At 40.0% G+C, this 23,412-nt stretch overlaps 1 protein-coding gene across 4 annotated transcripts in view; it reads right to left on the bottom strand.

Moving 5' to 3' along the window:
- The window catches only part of RNF13 (ring finger protein 13), an 85,605-nt gene that overhangs the window by 40,822 nt on the left and 21,371 nt on the right, over positions 1-23,412 (bottom strand). For 3 of the 4 annotated variants that reach the window (XM_061637013.1, XM_061637015.1, XM_061637014.1), the window contains exons 4-5: positions 19,881-20,006; positions 5,342-5,429 (exon numbers count right to left, since the gene is read on the bottom strand). In XM_061637013.1, coding sequence (XP_061492997.1) covers positions 5,342-5,429; positions 19,881-20,006 — 214 coding nt within the window. Of the gene's footprint in view, positions 1-5,331; positions 5,430-19,880; positions 20,007-23,412 lie in introns of those variants that run through there. The other variant, XM_061637016.1, reaches the window with a different exon arrangement.

The following is a 23,412-nucleotide window of genomic DNA, read 5'->3' as shown; positions in this document are numbered from 1 at the left end:
TCTAACTGTAACCGTCTCCCAGAGTCCCTTACGGGAGCCAAAGTATTGTTATTAGATTTTTAATAACTCATGACCATTACAGGTTCATGACACATAATATTTCCCAAAAACATTTAAGGGAACATAAGGCATTCTTTGATATCAGTTCTAACAATTCAAAACAGTTCCCTTTGTTATGATGGCTAGTGCCCACTGGACACCTTTAAAGAAATGAATTTTTATTTTCATTGTATTTTATTCCTTGTGTATACTACTAAGAGACTATTGTAATTAAGCAGTACTGTATATAAATTGTTCATAAATATCTACAGACAATGCCAGAAATTCTCTTCTGTAAATCCACCTGTGCTCTTCTCTCTTCCACAGAAGTTCCCCCTCCCTAACTCAGAGCCCAATTCCACCTTTGACAAAGGGGTTCTTTAGGTACTTTTTGCAGGTGGCAGACTTGCATTTGCACATTCTCCTTCATGTGTAAAGAAGTGGGGGAACAGGAAACATGAGGTACTGGAACGTTCTGTTCCTCCTGAATCTGCATCAAGTCCAAAACCATTCAGAACAGTTTAGAACTTCCTATTCCTCTGTGTGTGCTGTCAAAAATTCCTTTCCTTTGGTAGTATTTCCGATGGAAACAGTAACATTTTAATAATCCTTAGTCCTTTAGGATCATATTAATCCTGTTTCCAGTTATTCACCTCCTCTGTTATGTGTGAAATAACGAACTTTCACACCTCTTTGCAAAAGGCTCTGATGCCATGTGCAAATACAAGTCTGACTCACAATGGCTTTCCTTATTTCTGTACATCCATTTTCCAGTCACTTTCAAAATACATTTTAGGGATGCAAGGAGATCTGATGATGTGATATACAAGAGCAGATTTGTAATCTAAGACAGAGCATCCTGTTCTCTCCTCACTTCAATACCTCCAAATCCAACATCTAGTAAAGTGTGTGTTACTCAATAGTCAAGCACAATGGAATCGTAAATAGCTTTGAAAGGGCTGCATCATGCTTTACAGGTGATATATTTTCTCTATATACTACTAAATTCAGAGGTCCAGTTCAAAGACCACTTCTATACTGGCAGGTGGTCAAAGATATGGCCCTTGAAGTGGATGACACAAGCTGGTCTAAGATTTGGTAACCTTCTCCTTTCATCTCCTACTCAATGAACATCAAGTGGATTAGCCTTCAAGGTGGCATCAATCACTCAGCATTCTACACCATCTGAATGTCAGCCACTCTCTGTTCTGCTGGCACCTAGGGACCATTTCTTTGTACCTGGAGGCAACGATTTAAGATCTGCTCATTTTGGGCTAAGATTTTTGCAATTTATTACAATCATTACAGGGAATGCTATAATGCCCTGTAGTGGTATTGTTAGGCGACTTACACCACTATATATACCTGCTCTGAGGGGGTCTGAGAGCTCATCTGCTTACAACAGCAGAATTTTGATCACTGCACAATCAAAGAGCATTAAACCGCCATGTATAGCAGCATGTTAAGGTGGGGGAGGTTCTAGTATTTGACATCATTTCTTTTTTAATTGTGGGCAATATAAGGACCATTATTGGGAAAGTGATTATCTTTCATAGAGCAAAACAGAAGCAATACTCCAGGCCTGAAAGATTTAATAGCTTTTTTATTACCTATCTGATGTAATACATCTACTTTTCTATCACTCTGGCTTTGTAAAATGTTTAGCATATACCTTTGATGAGTTACTTTCTCTGAACTGGCCTTCTTGGTGCACAAATTGGATTCTACACTCCCCCCCCCGCCATACTCTACAACCATGAGTACCTTTAAGAAATTTAGGTCAATCAGTTTTTCCCCTCTATTGTTGAATCTTATTATGATTTTAAAACATCTTTCTGAAAACAAAGGAAGTTTTTTTAAAAGATGCAAGGAGGAAAATTAGATGTAGAAAATGGCCTGCAAGAGGACACAGCAGTATTAAAACTACTGTATCAAAACATCATATATTTATTATACAGCCACAAGAGTGGTTGTATACTATAGCCAGCGTGGATTTTTTGCATTCTGCAATGTTAAATTGAAAATACCTCCCCATGCCATTCTGATCCTTCCCATAGGCTCATTTTAAAACAAACCTTACAAACCGTAGTCCTGAACGCAAAAACTTAACAACCCTCTAAATTTTCATGACGATACACAAAACAGTCAGAATTGAGTTCAAAGTGCAAAAAGAGAGAAAAACCAGACCCCCTTTAGACTTTTTATGTCAGAATTCTCATATATCTGTTGAAATTCAATAAAAATCAACCATGTTCACAGAGTACTGTAATCCTGTTACTCACCTTGCCCCACACTCTGCCCTCCATCTTCTGCAGTTTAAAAGTTAAAAAAATGCCTGGCTGATTTTTAATTAATTTAAGATATTTTGGCTTGACCTCAATGATGATGTCAGGCATGATCAGTGAGAACCAACTGTCACTGTTCTAAAGGCCAGACTCACAGCTGCTGGGCTTGGCTAATCAGGGGGCCACACCCACACCAGACTTTGATTTCACTTGAGACAGTCATGGCTTCCCCCAAAGAATCCCTCTCCCTTCCTTCACTCTTCCCCCATCCCCTTCCAATCCCCTCCTTCCCTTCCCTTCCCCCTCCCCCTCCTCCTCTTCCATGGTCAGTTTTACCTATCCTAGGACTACGACCTGGGAGACCAGGGTTCAAATCCCCACATAGCCATGAAGCTCACTGGGTGACCTTGGGCCAGTCACTGCCTCTTAGCCTCAGAGGGAGGCAATGGTAAACCACCTCTGAATACCGCTTACCATGAAAACCCTGTTCATAGGGTTGCCATAAGTCATAATTGACTTGAAGGCAGTCCATTTCATTTTCAAACATGATTACATGGGAGTAAATCCCACTGAACTTAATAAGCATGCAAATGATCAAACCTGCCCCCCACTCCTCGTCCCTCCCATCACCTCCCTTTTGCCCCTCCCCTTCCAATCCCCTTCTTTCTCCTCCTGCTCCCCTCTCCCACTGCACAGGAGTAAATCCCACTGAACTAAATAAGCATGGAAATGATCAGACTTGCCTTTGCGCCTTCCTTCCCCTCTCCTTTCCCTTCCTCCTCCCTTCTTCCTCCTCCTCCCCTGCCCACTCTAGGATTCCCTTCCCCCCGGTCAGTTTTACCTATCCTAAGCATGACTGCACGGGAATAAATCCCACTGAACTCAATAAACGTGCAAATGATCAAACCTGTCCTTCTCCTCCTCTCTCCCTTCTACCTGCTCCCACCCCCCTCCCACCTGCTCCTCTGTGAGACATTGTACTGCCCTACAAATTTGTCAAAATGCAAACACAATTTGGGTTGGTCTTTCACAGTCCAATCCACTTGCTGTGTAGCTTGGAAGAATTTGGTTATATGTGCCTCTGAGCATATCTGACTGAAGCTCTGTGAAGGGAACAGGGCCTCTCCTAGCAACTCTCAGCACCCTTCACTAACTACACTTCCCAGGATTCGTTGGGAGAAGCGATGACTGCCTAAAGTGAAATAATAGTCTGGTGTGGATGTGGCCAGGGACAGCTGAAAATGCTGAAAAACAATGATACTGTTTACAATGTTTTCCTTTTGGAAAGGAAAGGGGCTTCCCCACTGCCCAGTGCCCACCCATCCAATCTCCTCCCCTCCCCATGGCCAGTTTTACCTATTTTAAGCATGACTGCACGGGAATAAATACCACTGAACTCAATAAGCATGCATATGATCAAACCTGCCCTCCCCTCCTCCTGCCCATCCCCCTCCAATCCTCTCCTTCCCCTCCCCCTCCTTCTGCTCCCCTCTCCGCTCCCTTTCTCCTTCCCTCTCCTCTCCCCTCCCCTCCCCCTCCTCCACCCCATGGTCAGTTTTACTTATCCTAACCATGATTGCATAGGAATAAATCCCACTGAACTCAATAAGCATGCAAATGATCAGACCTGCCTTTCCTCTCCTTCCCCTTTTCTTTCCCTTCCTCTTCCCCTCCTCTCTTCCGTCTTCCTCCTCCCCTGCCCACTCCAGCCCTCCCTCCCCCCGTTCAGTTTTACCTATTCTAAGCATGATTGCACGGGAGTAAATCCCACTAAACTCAATAAACATGCAAGTGATCAAACCTGTCCTTCTCCTCCTCTCTCCCTTCCACCTGCTCCCATCCCCCTCTTCCCCTCTTCCCTCCCTCCCCACCCTCCTCCGCCTCCTCCCCTCCCCATCCCCTGTGGTCAGTTTTACCTATCCTAAGCATGTTTGCAGGGGAGTAAATCCCACTGACCTCAATTAGCATGCAAATGATCCATCCATTCTCAGCAAACTTGCACAGGATCCCATTTCTTACCTTCCGGATTAAAAAGCAGAGAAATTCACTAATAGGCAAAAAAAACCTTGCGGATTAAGAGTGTACCTATAGTTCACAGATATTTCTATCAAACTTTAAAAAGCTGGGAAACTGGGCAGCTATAGTGAATGCACCAGGGGAGCAGAAGACCTGACCTCCTCTCTGAGATATTGTACTGCCCTACAAATTTGTCAAAATGCAAACAAAATTTGGGCTGGTCTTTCATAGTCCAATCCACTTCCTGTGTAGCTTGGAAGAATTTGGTAACATGTGTGGTTCCTCAACTATATCTTTTTCTAGCAATTTCCACACTAAGAAAAATATTCAGCACTGAAGACAATTCAATATTTTAATCTAATTTAATAGCTAAGTTATTATTCTTGATCATTTACAAAAAAGGGAGGATGAATGTCACAAGAAACAGGCATTTCATTCACATCCTCAAAATAGTTGGTTCCCCAGATATAATCAAAGGGGATATAGACAATGTCCAAAATGTTCAGGGCTTGGTTATCTTTAGGAATATACGCAGTATTTGCCCCATGTGGAAAAAACACCTGCTGGGGAACCCAAATGTTCTGCACAGGGAATCGGGGATATAGCTGAGGCACCTCTAAGGCATTTAGAGGTGCTGGAGACTTTTCTGAATATTTTGGAACCTCAAGTAACCACAGTAGCTTGGGCACTTGGGACTATATCTTTGTTTCTTTACTATTGTCATTTAAACCTTTATATGCTCTCATATAATTAAATAACTTACCCTATAGCTGCTTCCCACAAAAGAAACTGGCAGTCAAACTATTTATAAAAAGGGGGAAATTAGAAAATTGGTTGCACAAGAAGTATTGCACCTCAGTCATAGAGCATAAACTTAGTAAACAGTTGCTAAGTTGGGAATAGAAGGATTTTTATTTGAACTGTATAGATTCTGAAGTTGTTGTTTTATTGTCCCCGAGGGGGGGGGTGTCAAACAGAAGATAAGTAATACCTATACTTACTGTCTTGAGATCCCATGCTAATGAGGTCATCAGAATCAACATTGTGAACTATGGCTGCCTTATAACCAGCTCTTTGTGCATTCAAAACCTGCAAATCAAACAAATGCCAGTCAATAAAAAACTGCTTAGAACTAAGAAAATCATTCTTTTTTTATAGAACATTTTGGGCATGAAAATATTAACAAATAAGTTCCCTTTCATTTGTGCAGTGTTCCAATTACTGCACAAAATAGCCATAGGAGCTGGGTTTTTGTAGATGTATAGAAAGATTTTAAGAAGCTTGCTAATGCATCTTTATGGTTGTACTTGCATGAACACTATAACAGTTTGCTACTCTCTCCTATTTTACAGACGGGAAACTGAAATTGGATTGAAGACCATAGCTGACCAGGGAGAGGGATCCAGGTTGAAGTCATCTGCAGCATCCCACTGGTCTTAACTATAGTAGGGCCCCACTTATTAGCATTCTGCTAATACAGCAGCGCCAGCAGGATGATCAGCTATAGCACGGGGAGCTCCAGCCACCGTGCTCCAGCTGACAGCTATCAGCTGGAGCATGCGCACTCCAGTTGATCGCATACTCCAGCTGACAGGGATCAGCTGGAGTGCACAAGACCCCCATGCTGATCAGCTGTAGCACACAATCAGCTTTAGTGTGGGGAGCTTGTGTGCTACAGTTAATCAGTGCGGGGAACTCGCGTGCTCCAGCTGATCCCTGTCAGCTGTAGCGCACGATCAGTTGGAGCGCAGGGGGCAGATGCGCTCCAGCTGATCCCTGTCAGCTGGAGTGCAGCGGCTGGAGCTCCCCGCGCTACAGCTGATTGAGTGATCAGTTGTAGGGCGGGGAGCTCACACGCTACAGCTGTGTAGGGCCCCACTTTCTGGCAGTTTTCACTTTTCGGTGGAAGCCTGGAACGGAACCTGACGTATGAATGGGACCCTACTGTATAAAGTATTTTTCAAAATTATAGTGGCTAAAATCCAAAGACCTGCATGACCATGAGAGTTTTTTTTAAAAAAAAAATAAACTTCATAATTTCCAAACAGGCTATCACAGCACTTAAAACTGCTTTTCAAAAAAAATCAACAGGAGTTTGTTACATGGCCTAGGTGCTGCTATTCAAAGGGAGGAAAATGTTCCATTTGAAGTAGTGGTACACCAGGATTTATCAGGAACTGTGGCTTGTCCCAGAAAATTCTTTTCCAAGTACCCTATACCAGCTCTTTACTGATAAAAAGCATATGAAAATTTAAAAATATAAAATAATTTTAAGCTGAATTTGCCAAAAGCACATAAAGTTAACTACTTGGTTAAGTAAAAATACTGAATAGGTAATCCTAGCCACGTTTACCAATATTAAGTCTCACTGAATATAGACATCCTCAAGAAATATACACAGGATTTTACTGTTAGTTATTCCATATAAAGATTTCTAGAAATAAAATTATAATGAAGAATTTAATGGCCACAAATTGCACTAATTAATTAGAATGCAGTGGACATGGCACAATAATCTTAAATACAAAGTGTGATATCCAGTTAAGTCATACTCAAAGCAGACCCATTAATTTCAATCAGTCTACTCCAAGTATGACTAATGTTGGATATCACCCATTTTATTATACATTTCAAACTCTTTCTTGTTTCTTAAATTCTCTTGCACCTTAGAATATTTCTAGGCAATACCTCACACACCTGCTACACACATCTTTTTTGTCAGCACATCGTTGTTTCAGCTCTTCATTACAATTTTGTGTGCAATCCTTTCTACTGAGTAAGCTTTACTACATGTCACCCTATTGTTATCTGATCCTACTTTCATGACGATTTAAAGCGGTTTAAGTCCATACTAGAGTATTTCTTCTATGCATATAAAGAACTTCACAACCAAAATAGAAGAAATAGTCTGGAAAGGTACTAAAATATTAATAGATAGGCATTTAGGGATGAGTATACACAATATTAATCTGTGGAGCCCCAATTCAGGAATAATTCCACTAAAGTTCTACTGAACAGGTAAGGAAGAAGTTCAGGCACATACTATTATTCTTTTCCCCCCCACACACACTTGACTTTTCCTCACAATTTTGGTATGGCAAAATTATCTGCTGGAAGCTCTGACAAAGGGCAAGGTCGCAACTCATCATATCTCATCTTGACTCACTTTCCATGATATTGAGGCTAACTCCATGAGGCAATCTTACATTCTGCATTCAGTTCGTCCTGTCAATCAATTACTCTCTTATTTGACCAAATTAAAGACCTCCACACAAGTTATTTTTAAAAAGTGTTTAAAACTTGTGATCTAGAACTAATGATAAATGTACAATGGAATCTTGCCATAGATAGTGAGTATGGGCCACCCATAATAGATTGTTTTCTGTTCTTTCACTCAGTCTTTTCAAGTGGTTGATTATAACATTCAGGTTGGAAGAGCGGGGCCCCTGTTTAGGGTGGGAGGATGAAGCTCCTGCTCAACAATCCATGGCAGCATCAGGTTGCGGGATTCAATGAGCCAACACCTTCCAGATCACAAAGCCAGAGCTCCCAGGCACACACACCCCATACAGGTGGTGCAGGACTTAAATAAGCCTACACCACTTACCTATCTGCCATCACCCAAGATGGAGGCCGGGGCACCCCTAAAGGGTTGATACCCCCACCGCAATCTTGGGTGATAACAGGCATCCACAAGTATAATTAGGTATATTCATAATTAAATGCACAGCCCATGTGCATTCTTCATATGTCAACATTAAAATGCACTTCCTTTCTAATACAGTAAATAGTGCATTTCCAAGACAAATTGAATTTGGCATATGTGTTTACTTTAGTTCTTTATACAGCTCACAAATCAGCAGCTATAACTTAGTCAAAGTTAATTAAGTAATTCAATTACAGATTCTCTGTGGATTTTATTCCAATTCCCAAAGTTGCATTTTAGAGAAAGTTGGACACTTCTATAGGTAACTGTCAGTCCTGTTCAGTAGGTTTAATCATTTGGCCACCAGACCACTCTACTTCACATGTATTGGAAAGTTTATCAGACTTAGGAGTCTTTGGTGGGAACTGCCCAAATATAATTCTCCAATGTGAGTATTTAGGTTCTAGACCAGATGAATTCTTAAAACAAACAGTGGATCATTGTTCTAATAAAATGAAGTAAATTGTGAATTTATAGGAATTGTGCCCTGTTTTGATGTAAAAATATAAATTAATATAGTACAGTGTAAGACATTTTGCTTCTACTTGCTTTATCTCCTTGATCATGTCAAAGCTTGCAAACTAAGCAAACCTGGGTTGCCAGTCACAGAGTATGTTCATGGGTACTAGTGAATTTAAAGTCTCATTTACAATGAGGCCTGCTCTTGTCCACACAATTACTAGATTTCAGGAGGATCCTTAACATGAAGACATTATACAGGTCAGTGCTGCCTGGTTACATTTTAAATTCAAATTTTATATCTGCAACTTCTATTGCATAAAATTGGTCCTTTCCTCCCTTTTTAACTCTTCATGTTTTAAAAATAAGTATGTATACTACAAATATATTTTTAATCTCCCAATAAATCAGGATACTTTTTTAGTCAATCAAAAGTATTTTAATTTACTAAAACTAAGTAATCAGTTAAATGTTGCAACCCAAGTATACAGAGTATGGAACTTTAACTTCCTTTTTATCTCAGGTTTTTCCAAGCAGTTAAAACATGCATCTATCATTATGGTTTCACCTATTTCTATGCTGCAATTTTAAATTCCCTTTATCCACTCAAATATATTTCAAAGTGACTGAAAAGGCTGCACAGAATTGGTGCTTCCCTCTCTAAAGGGAGCACCAACCTTTAGCTTCTGACAATCTTGGAATTGCTTTTGCTGTATCTACACAGGTGATGTAACAGCATGAGGAAGATTTAAAAGAAAAAATGCACTCTGTATGTTGCTTTTGAAGATGCATAAACAATAAGCAGGGCATGAAAATACTCCTTGTACACTCAAATTTCTAATGTGTGCCATTTTACTAAAAAAAGGAAAAGCAGTGCAATCTTGTCAGAATGTTCAGCAAGTAACATGCATAGTTTTTTGTTGTAATTCACTATCTGACAGAAACACATTAGGAATTTGGTAGGTAGTGGTCCTAGAAGGTGCAGCAAACCCTAATCAGGTTATATAAAATGCAGTGATGTGTAAATAAGAGGAGCACTGTACCACACATGATTCAGCCCATGGCTTTTGTGATAAACAGGTGTTCTGATTATTGAAAACAGACAGTTTAGTCAAATTTCACTAGTTTATTGAAATTCATTATTCTGTGAATGGAAGATTATGTTTAAATTGCCTCATCTTGTTGCCTCTTTGTAATTCACCCATGGGTGCTATTAAAATGTACTGCTTGGGCTTAAAATCCATCAAATTTCTACAAATGGTATAAGCACACAGTGGTAGTTTTAAGAGTCACAAGCTGTCTGATTAAAAAGAAACCTTCCAGGGTGATGTAAAAGCAACATAGGATGCAATACAAAATCAAGTCTGTCCATTCCCAACAATTCAAGTCCTATCCAAACTAGCAATAATGGTGCAATGTAGGAACATAACTTGAATATATACGAAACAATGAGAGGTCCGTGTGTGTGTGTACATATACAAGTAAAATGGTGTGATCCTCTGTCAAATTTGGAATTAGCCAATTCTTAATGTCTAGTAAAAAAACCTATGCTAATACCAGGGCTGTGGAGTCGGAGTCAGAAGCAATTTTGGGTGGAGTCGGAGTCTGTAGAAATGAACTGACTCTGACTTCAAAATAAAATTAATATTTTAATATTAATATTAATACATTAATATACATTTGCCATTTATGAAGGAGTCAGAGTCAGACAGCAGAAAAATTAATATACATTTGTCATTTATGAAGAAGTCAGCGTCAGACAGTAGAAAAATAGAGGAGTCGGAGTCGAAGGTTTGACATACCGACTCCACAGCCCTGGCTAATACTTGAGTTGTAAATGCCTATTTGCTTGGCCACTTCTGGAATGTAAAAGTGGTCTCCTGCTAACCAGGAAGGGCAGCTTTTGTAAAATGGAAAAAGTAACATAGGAATGTGTGGACAGGGTAAGCTGTGGGCCTGTCTCCAAGATCTTAGCATCTGTGCAAATATCTTCAAGATGGCTAACATATAGCAGACTTGCTTTCTCCCTTTACCTTCACAGAAGAATGCAAAGATGTTAGCAGATCCTTTAGTAAAAAGATCATATGTTGCTTTCCTCTAAACTATTACCATCAACTGCAAAGGGAATTGTCAAGACCATGGGTGGGTCCTTCAGACTCAAGAATCACATGTAGTGTTTCAACATTCAGCATTAACTAATACATGTGTAGCAAACACCTAGACATATCATAAATGTTAATGGCTTAAATCCCAAGAAGCGCTGGCAGAAGGTGATTTCCCAGGCAGCCCCCCCTCCCCTAAGCCTCTTCTGGGAATTGGGGGGAGCCTCTGGAATGGAGAGGATTGTGGTGCACTGCCCCAAACTGGTCAAATATTCCAAGGGACCTCTATCCAATTTTCGGTGATCCACCTATGTCAGTCTGGATGGTCCCCCAACACCCAGAAGAGGCTTTTTGATGGCAGTAAGGAAGATGCAAAAATGTCACCTTTCATCACTCCCTTCCACCATGACTTCTCACAGTCCAAGCCAATAAGCAATTGCTGAATCAGAATAACTTATCCTGAATTTTTGTTGAATCTTTTGCTCCTTCCATTGGCATTAGTACAGTTTCAAGTTTGGGTTTATCTTTTGCATCTATACAGTGAAAAACAAAATACAGTAGGGCCCCGCTTTTCGACAGCCTGCTAATACGGCGGTTTTCAATTAGAGTAAGGCCCCATTCATACGGCGCTTATTCTGCTTTTATGGCGTTAGGTGCCATTTTACTGACGGAGTTCCGATTTTCAGCGGGTTTCACTTTCTGAATGGTGCCAATATCTCCTGTCAAGAGATTCAAAGTGCTCCAAACACAAGACTGTACAGAACTGTGTTGTCTTCAAAAATATAACTCAATTTCTATTTTTCTATTTATGTATCATAAATAGCTGTAGTCATTTCCCAGTCTATTGTTTCAGTTATCAGACACACAATTTCAACAGACATAGTTCATGCCCAAGTGCTGTATCATCCCCAACTGGCTGTTATTTATTCGATTAGAAGATAATTTACAATATGCCTGGGGCTCAGCAGGCATTTCTCAAGCACAAATAGCCCAACTCCCTTACAACTGTGCTTTGCAAAGTCAATAGGATTTCTTTAGGCATGTGCTGTCTAACTGGATCCATCAGTAGAATGTGCCCTACATTGGTGCCTCTTCCTTCACAGTAAGTTAACCATACTGCCCTTTTAACCATCAGGTCACACCAATTATCTCCCTTAAGGGAAAACTGACATTTACATTTCTACAGCTCTTGTATCTACAGGCATCCAATCCTTTTGGAGATGCATAGGTTATACTTCTGGATACTGCACAGAAAAAGCTGTCATTTGTTTCCACAGCTTGCTTTCCTTTTGCAGCAAAAGATGAAATGCCTGAGGTAGAGCCAGTTCTCATTACTGCATTCACCTGTAAAGATTCAAGGCAAGATCTGTTCTATGTTGATGTCACAGGATCAGAAAGCACACAGATACGCTTCCTATTTTTTCTAGTTTGTACCAAAAATATTTTAAATTGTGTCAATTATATGGTAATCTTATATAGGAATAGATTTTCCTGTTTATTCACCTTCTATGACATCATATTCTAACAGGATTATACAGAATACACAGAGTTGAATTCAAGGGTTCCCAACCTTCATCTCTAGAAGAACCTTCCTGTTGGATGTAGGGAACCCTGGATCCAACCCAATAACCACAGTTTGCTAAACAATCATACCTCAGCATAGTAAGCTGAGATATGAACAAGCCTCATATCCCACAGACATAGCTTTGTGAGAGCAAGCAGACGAGTCAGGATGTCTGCTTATTACAGCTTCCAATTAAGTCCGAATCAGGAATAGTTAATGGTTTCCAAAAAAGCCATGCTATTAAGCCAACTTTAAAGCATGGCTTAATATCCTGGCTTGTTTAGAAGCCATTAACCACTAATTACCAGTTCAGACATAACAGGAAGCTATAGTTAACTAACACTTCGTGTCTCATGCAGAGAACAAAGGAGCTATGTGAGGGTGTGCAAGGCTCATTCAAATACAGCCAGTTTAGTACTTTCCACACCAGTTAACAAGATTTCTCGCCCAAATAATTGCACAACTACAGGCAATAATGCTAAAAAAGAAACGGCACAGTACATCTCCTATTTGTTTTGTATATGACCAAGTTTATACACTTTTCTGTTTTAGAGAAAAGTACACACATATATCTATGAAGTCGACAGAATATTTTGTGTGATATGGTATATGGAGAAGAGATCTTGATAGCAGCTCCAGTTTATTTAGGAGCAAAGATGCCATTAATATCAATCACAGCTAGTTAAGACATGAATCTGATTCTGGTAGTAGTAAATCTTTTCCTCGACTATCACTTGGGGCTGCAAGAAATGAATAAGACTGAAGTAGAAGACTAGCATACAAAGGTTCAGCTTAGTGTCCTCCATGATCTGTCATTACCTTTCTATGTGTTTAGTTTCTCTTCTGTGCAGGAAACATTCAAAATACTCCCTTCTCCTATACTCCCAAATAGTTACAGTCTAGGAAAAGCTTTAACGTTTGATTCTACCAAATATATAACTAAGCTATTCCTTATAACCATATAACTAAGGTATCCCTTAAGGGCCAAACTAGACATTATGTTAATTGTGTGAACAATTTAAAGCATACACTTTTCATTACACAGCCACGAGAGTGGCTGTATGCTATAGCCAGTGTGGATTTTTCACATTCCGCAATATTAAATTGAAAATACCCTCCCAAGCCATTCTGATGCTTCCCATAAGCTCATTTCAAAACAAAACCTTACAAAACTTATAGTCCTGAGCATGGAACACAAATAACTGTTGTGGTGAGGGGCTGGATCCAGGGTGTGGTCAAAGCATCATTGAGGGAGGGAGTGGTTCCAGCTGCCGTGAAAGAGGTGGTGATCCGACCACTCCTGAAAAAGCCCACCCTGGACCCATTGATTTGTGACAACTACCGACCAGTCACAAATACCCCCTTTTTAGGGATGGTGATTGAGAGGGTTGTGGCGCAACAATTGCAAGTACTCTTGGATGAAACTGGTTATCTTCACCCATCCCAGTCTGGATTCAGGCCTGGTTATGAGACTGAATCAGCTTTGGTAGCCCTGATGGATGACCTTTATCAGGATAAGGACAGGGGGAATGCGACCCCGTTATTTCTACTTGATCTCTCAGCGGCTTTTGATACCATTGACCATGCTATCCTTCTGGGCTAACTTGGTGAGCTGGGTATTGGAGGTACTGTTTTACAGAGATCCTATCTCCAAGGTCATTCTCAGAAAATAGAGACTGTCTTTTGGTCCCCTGGCAGTTGTGCTCTAGGGGGCCGCAGGGTACCATCTTTTCCCCCATGCTGTTTAACATCTATATGAAGCCCTTGGGAGCAGTCATCAGGAGATTTGGGGCAAGGTGTCAGCAGTATGCTGACAATACACAGCTCTAGTTCTCCATAACATCTAAATCAGGAGAGGCCGTGCAAGCCCTTGACCGCTGCCTGGACTCGGTGGTGGGCTGGATGAGGGCCAATAAACTGAGTCTGAATCCTAGCAAGACGGAGGCACTGTGGGTTGGTGGTTCCCGAGTTTGGATAATTGGTCAGTTGCTTGCTTTGCATGGGGTCATACTCCCTCTGAAAGAGAAGGTCCATAGTCTGGGGGTGCTTCTGGATCCATCTTTGTCACTGGAGGCCCAGGTGACCTCAGTGGCTAAGAGTGCCTTTTACCAGCTTCAGCTGGTAAGATAGCTGCGGCCATTTGTGGACCAGGATAGCCTGGCCACTGTTGTCCACGCACTGGTAACCTCCAGGCTGGATTACTATAATACACTCTAAGTGGGGCTGCCCTTGAGGTTGGTCTGGAAGTTGCAGCTGGTGCAAAATGCAGCTGCAAGACTGCTGACTGGGGCAGGGTATCACCAACATGTCACCCCGCTGCTGAAATAATTCCATTGGCAGCCCATTTGCTACTGGGCCAAGTTCAAGGTTATAGTGTTGGTGTACAAAGCCCTATACAGCTTGAGACCAGGATACCTGAAAGACCGTTTTATCCCTTATATACCCAGTCAATCACTGAGCTCTGCAGGAGAAGTCCTCCTGCAGATACCGTCTTATCAGGAGGCCCATTCTACACAACATAGGAAACGGACCTTTAGTGTAGTGGCACTGACCCTGTGGCTATCTGCCAGATAGGTGACACACAAATTAAATATTATTATTATTATTATTATTATTCCCTCTCCTTAGCCATCTCTGCTATCTTTTTGGCATCTATTGAAGACCTTCCTCTTTCAACAAGCCTTTTAAGTTTGTGTCTGTTGGAATTGCTTTTTGATATTTTTAAAAAACTTTTCTTTTAAACCAATGTTTTTAACCTTTTTTAAAAAAGTCTTGAAAGCTTTTTTAAAAAATGTTTTTAAAGATGTTTTGTTTTACTGTATTTAAAGTCATATTAAGAACTATGGAGTATAATCAGTTTTAAATTGGGTATAACGAGTCCTGCTATTGTTTTATTTGTACTTGTATGTTTTATTTTAAAAAAAATATCTCTGTATTTTGCAAAGGTCTATGGCTATATGCAATCAAGTTCAAACAATCAAACATGTATTTAAAGTCTGTTTTTATTATGTTTAAAGTGTTTTTAGTGTTTTTGTTTGCCGCCCTTGGCTGCTGCTGGGAGGAAGGGCTGGATATAAAGCAAATGATAAATAAATAAATAATAACACAGGAATGAAGCAAAGTAAGAACACCAACAAACATACCAAAATGTAATTCTCCATCTTTGGAGATGTCAGTTATTGCCACCACTCACCATATGCTCAGAGGCACATGTTATCAAATTCTTCCAAGCTACACAGCAAGTGGATTGGACTGTGAAAGACCAACCCAAATTGTGTTTGCATTCTGACAAATTTGTAGGGCAGTACAATATCTCAGAGAGGAGGTCAGGTCTCCTGCTCCCCTGGTGCATTCACTATAGCTGCCCAATTTCCCTGCTTTTTAAAGTTTGATAGAAATATCTGTGGGCTATAGGTACGTTCTTAGATCGCAAGGTTTTTTGCCTATTAGTTAATTATGCAAATAGAAGCAGCAGGGAAGCCCGAGCAGCCTCAGGACCGTGGGGAGTAGGGAAGGAATGTTTAACCCTAGTGAAGGCTTCCCTTGAAATGTGTATTACAGCTTCAGAGAGGCAATCTGTTGGGACTGTAGTGGGGGAGGGGAGCAGGGAAAGGAGAATGTGTTATGCTTCTCCTTCAAGTGCCCCCCAGTTCTGAGGCTGTTTGGGTCACAACTGCCAGTTATATAATCAAACACAGGCACATTAATTGTGAGCCCAGGAACATTTGTCCAAAGAGATTAAGCTAGTAAAAATTTAAGTGATTTAAATTTTGTGACATTTGCAAGAGTGGTTTTACTGAGTTCATGGTAGTCCAACACACATGGTGGTGGATCTCTCAAATGTGCAGGCCAGTCCCAGAAAACTCTAGGCCAGGGTGGGACACCCGTGGCCCTCCAGATGTTGCTGGTCTACAACTCACATCATTCCTGAACATTAGCCATACTGGCTGGGGCTGATAGGATTTGAATCCAACAGCTTCTGGAGGACCACAGGTTAGCCAATCCTGCTAAAGCTCAACCTTTCTGGCTTTGACCGGACTATGCCATTTTGCTTTCCTGCTCTTACTTTTCAGGAAAGACAGTAGCACTGCAACATTGTAGTATTTCATTCTGTCTAACAAAGCGACCCTAAGGCTGTCAAAGCTCCTACTATAAAAATCCATACTATTTCTTCATCTACTTATACAGATGTATTCCAAGACTGTCCAGCTTTAAGAACATAAGAAGAGCCTGCTGGATCAGGCGAGTGGCCCATCTAGTTCAGCATCCTGTTCTCACAGTGGCCAACCAGTGGCTTGCTCTTAAAACAAAACAGTATGGGAAGCAGATTTTATTTTTAAACAAATTTTTTAAAAGATATTTTGTTTCAAATATGTTTTAGATGTTTTGAAGATGTTTTTAGTGTTTTGCCATTTGTTTGTCGCCCTGGGTGCCTTCTGGAAGGAAGGACAGGATATACATTTAACAAAACAAACAAACATATTGAATAATGACGAGTATGCAACAATGTTAATGGCATTCAGCCCCAGAAGGGTGAGGATAATACTAAACAAAACTAAAAAAGTTACTTTCCTGCAAGAGTTTTCTCTGCTGTCATTAAAATAAGTTTTCATAAATGAGCAACAGTCTTCTCCCAATACATCTCATTTTAAGAATTACAACCACTCATTTAGTACCTAAGATGGAGCATTTATTTCAATTTAGATTTTTAGAATACTGAGAGATTTCAATTTTGCATCTGCCAATTGCAAGACTGGGTAGATGATGAGAAGGCAAAGCGTAAGAACATAAGAAGAGCCCTACTGAATCAGACCAAAGGCTCATTCATCTAGTCCAGCATCCTTTTTCTCACGGTGGCTAACCAGATGCTTTTGGGAAACCTGCAAGCAGGATATGAGAGCAGTACATACTGTTGTAATATCCCAGCAGAACATCATCAAGCCACATGATGATTAATCAGTGTATGATAACAATAAACCATATTTGTCCTGCAAATAAGAAAAAATTTGACCTGCCAGTTTTGTAGCTTTAAATATTACTTTTACATGAGTTATTTAATTAATTTTGCATAACACCCACCCACACACATAGAGGATACTTCTATCATTATTATTCCCTCCATATAACAAATGCAGAAAAGCCCCATTCAAATATGGCACTCTCATTTTATTTTTCTAATTGTGCTGCTGTTTGTTATGTCCACAATTTAAAAATGCAGTGTTTGACCCTATACCCCAATATCACAGATGAGGTGACTAGTAAAAAAATATTCAACGAAATGTGTTTTTGTGAGAACACAAAAGCCTATCTAGATCAGACATAGGCCTGGTTTTGTTATGTGCCTTCAAGTTGATTTCAACTTATGGCAACCCTATGAATCACTGACCTCCAAGAGCATCTGTTATAAACCACCCTGTTTAGATCTTGTACGTTTAGGTCTGTGGCTTCCTTTATGGAATCAATCCATCTCTTGTTTGGCCTTCCTCTTTTTCTACTCCCTTCTGTTTTCCCCAGCATTATTATCTTTTCTAATGAATCATGTCTTCTCATGATACGTTCAAAGTATGATAATCTGTTTCATCATTTTAGCTTCTAGTGATAGTTCTGGTTTAATTTGTTCTAACACTCAATTATCTGGCTTTTTCGCAGTCCATAGCATGCACAAAGCTCTCCTCCAACACCACATTTCAAATGAGTTGATTTTTCTCTTATCCACTTTTTTCACTGTCCAATTTTCACATCCATACACAGAGATCAGGAATACCATGGTCTGAATGATCCTGACTTTAGTGTTCAGTGATACATCTTTTCATTTGAGGATCTTTTCCAGTTCTCTCAATGCTGCCCTTGCCAGTCCTAGCCTTCTTCTGATTTCTTGACTATTGTCTCCATTTTGGTTAATGACTGGACCAATGGTTTTCTGCTATATCAAGGGTGGGGAACTTTTTTCAGTCTGTGGGACACACTGCCTCATGAGCAGCTTTCAAGAAGCAGCATACCAGTGGTGGGTGGGGCTACAGGCAAAGGTGGGCGGAGCAACAGATCTGACTCTTAACTGTGTATAGTAGGCCAAATTCCAGCCACAAAAAAGTCAGAGGTTTCTCCACACATCTCTCCCTATTCAGGCAAGCAGAAGACATTATGATAGTTCAAGGACTCATTGCAGCTAGGCAAAAATCACTCAAGGAGGGCATGGAGCAGGGCTGGTGAGGGGTGTGGCCTGGAAGAGTCCCAAGGACCATACAGAAAGGCCTGGAGGGTGCTCTCATCTCTTATGTAGCCTTAAAGGGCACCTTCCTCTTTAAAGTCCAACACAGAGAGTGAGGTTTCACATAGTTAGCTGTGTTGCACTCTTAAAACACAGCATAGTAGTATTGTGGCTGCACATACAAGCTCTATCCTCACTGAAAAGGCACTTTATCATTCAGGTGCTCAGCTGGGAAGGGAATACACCTAAGGTGGAAATTGCATGGCTGATTCAAGAACCAGGGGAAGAGTTATAGCTCAGTTGCAGAAGGTCGAAGGTCTCTCCAGTTCAAAGGAACAGGAAGCAGGTGACAGGAAAAAGCCTCTGCCCAAGACACTGCTGAGCTGTTACCAGGGAGAGTAGACTAGACACCAAGCTAGATGGTCAAATAATCTGGACTAGTATAAGGTGCCTATGTACCCAAGAATTTTTAGGGGGAGCTAGGTGTTTAAAAGGAGTAAAATGTAAGTTCAAGGCATTCAAATAGAAGGGTAACAGACTTAACAGGCAACTCCAATCTGGTGCCTCCAGGTGTGGTTGGACTCCATCAGCCCAAGCCAGCATGGTCAATGGTCAGGGATGACAGGAGTTGGGGTCCAACAACATCTGGAAAGCGTCAGGCTGGAGAAGGCTTCTCTACTTCACTGGCCATGCTACCTCAACTGAAGCACTTCTTCATAAATGGCCTTCCAAAGGAGGTGTATGATCCTCCTCTGGGATACAAGTCAATCCCCTCTCTCCCAAAACTCTGGCACCCTGTTCCTTCTTTGCAGAATGGAGATGCAGGGGTCTACAACAGTCACTCTGAAAGCACTGATTCTACCAAGTATAAATAACTGCATGTGCTGTTTGGAAGACACTGGAAAGAATCTGGTTATGACACAAGTTTCAAGTACAGCAGATCACCACAAAGCAGAAAAAAAGCTAAAGAAATATTAGAAAATTACAATATGCTTTAAATGACTGAGAACATTGATGATGCAGAAAAAAACTAAAATAGGAATATTTATGGAGAACAACAAATGGGGAAAAATCCAACAATATGGCACTCAGGCAACTGAAACTACCACAAATGGTGGAAACTGGTAGGAAATATGTACGTATACACCAGATTTGCTTGTTCTTTTTAAAAGGACAAATGTAAACATGATTATTTATTTATTTATTTATTTATTTGATTGAACTTTTATACCGCCCATAGCAAGCTCTCTGGGCGGTGTACATAAAAAATAAAACACTTACAAACAATTTAAAAGCAGCTAAGAAACCAACTAATCATCCAATTATAAAAGGTGTGTCGTATGACTGTCTGTTAAAACATTAGATACAAATACAAACTATTAACAGATATAAAAATATTAAATATTATAAATGGACTAACAGATTTAAAAGGACAAATGTAAACATGGTTGTTTTCGGAAACACTCTTATGTTCAGAACCTTTGCATATAAAGTTACCTACCTTTATATCAAAGTTGCAATCAAGTCTTCTGATTAAAACAATAAATTCACGGGAAGAGTTGTCTTTCAAAGGTGGAGGGGTTATAGGTTCACATGCATTTTCAGGCTTTGAATTTATTAGAAAACCCTGAAAGACATTTTCAAAAGTATATAAATTAGTTGGCAGACACAAATGGCAAAATCAGTAGAAGCTATTTTCTTCATATCTGAACTCCAAACCAAGCTGCAAAAATTCTGTTAGTGAAAATAATTTGCCTGTTTTTCAAATTGAATTTTGGCCAGATTGATACATATAGCAGTGGTAGAATTGACAGTACTAATTCAGGCTACTGGTGATAGTACCACTCTTGAATGCTCCTTTTAAAGACAACTCCTTCAAATAGAAAACTAACATGGGTGGAATAGGATGGGTTACAATCTTTTATCAGTGTTCTACTTTTGTATCAGCAGGATTTTTTGTGAACATTTAAAAAACTATATTACTGCATATCTTAGAACTTCTCTAAGTGGCTTTTTATATCCTTTGATTAAAAGATAGGATTAGCACCCATACCTGTAGATTTTTTCTCAAGTTTGAAATAGTACAACCCATGTAATTATCCCAGGATCTACCACCAAATTCTTCTGCAAGTGTAACCTAGGACACAGTCACCTTGGTGAACTTTTTTTTTTTTAAGACAATTGCAAAATCATGTTCACCATTATCTCATGTTGTGTCTAATTAAGGGAAGTTTATACCTTAAGAACTAGTTACAGCATTTGTCTTCCTACTTTCACAAACTGACAGGGATGCTCTTAACAGCATTTTCCATTCCAAGACAGAAACAACTGAATATAACCTGGGATGCTGCACTGCATAAAAACAATTAACAACTTTCCTCCTCTGTAGAATGAATTTGGGATTCATTGAACACCAGCTCACGCTATGAAAATATGACAACTAGCTCAGTTTTATTCCTTCAGATGATCGGCTTCAATCTCCAAACTTTTTTCAGACACACAATACATGCACCAGCCTGTTAAAAAATAAGCCATTCTGAACATATTCAAAATGCCTCTCTATTTTAGTCTGAACTGCATAGGTTACTCTTGATATCCACAAATTTATATGCTTTTAATGCACAATGCACATGTTTATATTAGCTAAGAGGACAATCAGAGCAATCCTACATTGAGGAAGCCAGCATAATTTGCACTGGCTTAAAGTACGCCAGATCCTAACTCTACTCAAGAGGACTTGGGAGGGGAGAATGCCAGCTCAGCTAGCAGAGGTCAGTGGGGGGAAAAGCAGGAAAAAAAGAGTTATTGTGTGTTTTTACTTAGACCATCCTTTTCCCAGCTTTACGTATCCCAGGACTGGAAGTCACATGACCGAGCTGAACAGATGTAAGATATGGCATAAGTCCCTATCTCCTTGGTCCTCCCCTGCCCCTGGAACACCCCTTTTTTTGGACTTACACCAGTTTAACTTATGCCGGGTCTCGGCTAAGCCAGGAGGGGTGGGTTTTTGCCAGCTGAGCCACAGTTGAGGGACTCCACCATATCCTAGTTCCCCTCAGCCTGATGTAAAAACCTACAGGATTGCACCCTAAGCTGTACAAAGAAAAGCCACTGCTACATCTTCATAAAGAGGCAGGAAGGTTCTCCTCATTCTGCCTAGCAGTCTTAGCTCTGCAGTATTCCCTTGCATACCAGTAGTACATCAGAAAGTATATGCCACTGTCCTACACTTTCAAATCTGTATTTGACAACTTATTCTCCTAAGCACCATCCAGGCCCTGCATTCCACATTTATCTCTCCTACATACATAATATTTTTAAAATATCCACAAAATAGCAAACCACATCCTCCTAACCCTAACTAAAACAGGCTTAAAAAGCGTGTTAAACAATTTTTCTGCTGAGTTTAGAATCCACAAAATCTCAGTTTCAAAGAGGCCACAAACATCATTTCATACATTTATCTATAGGTGTGGCTTTAGGGGGTTCTTATACTACCCTCTGCTGGATAATACTCAGGTGCTTAGTACCAGGTTAAGGAAAAAAGAAAGGGCTCCAATTCCTGTTACAATAGAGGACAAAGTAATCCCTTGCTGACCAAACCCTTTTTGGAAAAGAGGGCAGGCAACAGGAATGGAAATGATATCATGTCTATGAAGTGCCATTTGCTACTGCCAAGTTCACTGTGGCTCTCCAACATTTATGCTGGAAGCAGTACTCCAATTCTACCCAGTTGACCACAGTATTCATGGAGATGTCAGTGACGTGATATTTTTTAGCACCCAAGTTATCCATATAGCCAATAAAATGACCTTGCATCACTGATCAGTTATACAACTGTCCATAGAGTGACTCAAATCTAAAATATTTCTGGTATCAGTTGGTGGGTGAGAGATCCCTTCTCAAGATTTCTAGCACTGTATCAGAAATATCATCCCAGGCAACAGACGAGAAACAGCATTACAACCATTTCCATGAACCTACATAAGAAAATTAAAACACAGCTCACAATTAAAAAAAAAACTTCTTAAGAGCCAACGATAAGAATGACCTCATCCCCAATTAGTTGTAGTACCAATGTTATATTAGCCCATTCAGACTCAAGCCACCTCACACTGTTTCACTTTCAGGCATCAGCTTCTTGAGTGCTTGACAGCTAGAATATACAGGCTGAAGAGAGCCAAACGTGTAAGAATATTCCACATATGTGAAAAGTATTTGTTGTTTGTTCATTTGATAATGAAATGGATTTCCAAATAATGTATAGCCTGGATTAAATTAGCTGAGCTCCATTTTGCTTAGGTAATGCCTATTTTTTTAAAAAAGTTCTCACCTTAAAAATTAAAAACACAGTAGAAGTTTATAATTCTAGAGGGCACCTATTGACATCATCTAAGTAATAAACTATTCTAACAAATATAAGGTCATCACACCAGGAAAGCAAGAGTCTATAATTTAAATAAGACAGTTTCCCACCCTCGTTCACCAAAGACTAAAAATCATCAAATGCTAAAGTATGGAATAACTCGTAATGACAACTTGTCAAGTACAATAGAGTTATGTTTCCAGGCCTACTTCACTTGGGCATTAATCCAGAAAAGCACTTAAGTGTGTACTTAGTTTTAAATATGCACAGTCTCATGAAAGCTGAAGTTTAAAGTTAAGCATATGTCCAAGTGCTTTACAGGCATGAAGTGTACCAATTTCAGCGTTTTAAAAGCAGGACTCCCACTATTGAAACGTTCAGCTACTCCTGTGGGCAGCATGGTGGCAGGAGTTTTATTGCAGCCCTCATTTAAAACATGGCAGGAACTGAGTAACAACCATTTCTATCCTCTGGTTTAAGTGAGCCTTTAAAATCTGCAGTAATTGATATAATTTCTTAGGATTTCTTCTTCTCAAGTGTGTTTTGCTCAACTAAGGAATGCAATAAGATTAAACATTCAATAAGTTCAAGGTCACTTAACATGGATGAGCTATTTCTCAAAATAAATGTAACTAATCTATATAGATCAAAGTATTTAGAGTGAAAA

This window comes from Rhineura floridana, chromosome 7 (assembly GCF_030035675.1).
Source record: "Rhineura floridana isolate rRhiFlo1 chromosome 7, rRhiFlo1.hap2, whole genome shotgun sequence".
Classification (NCBI taxonomy): Eukaryota; Metazoa; Chordata; class Lepidosauria; order Squamata; family Rhineuridae; genus Rhineura; species Rhineura floridana.
This window is presented reverse-complemented; position numbering and strand designations above follow the sequence as displayed.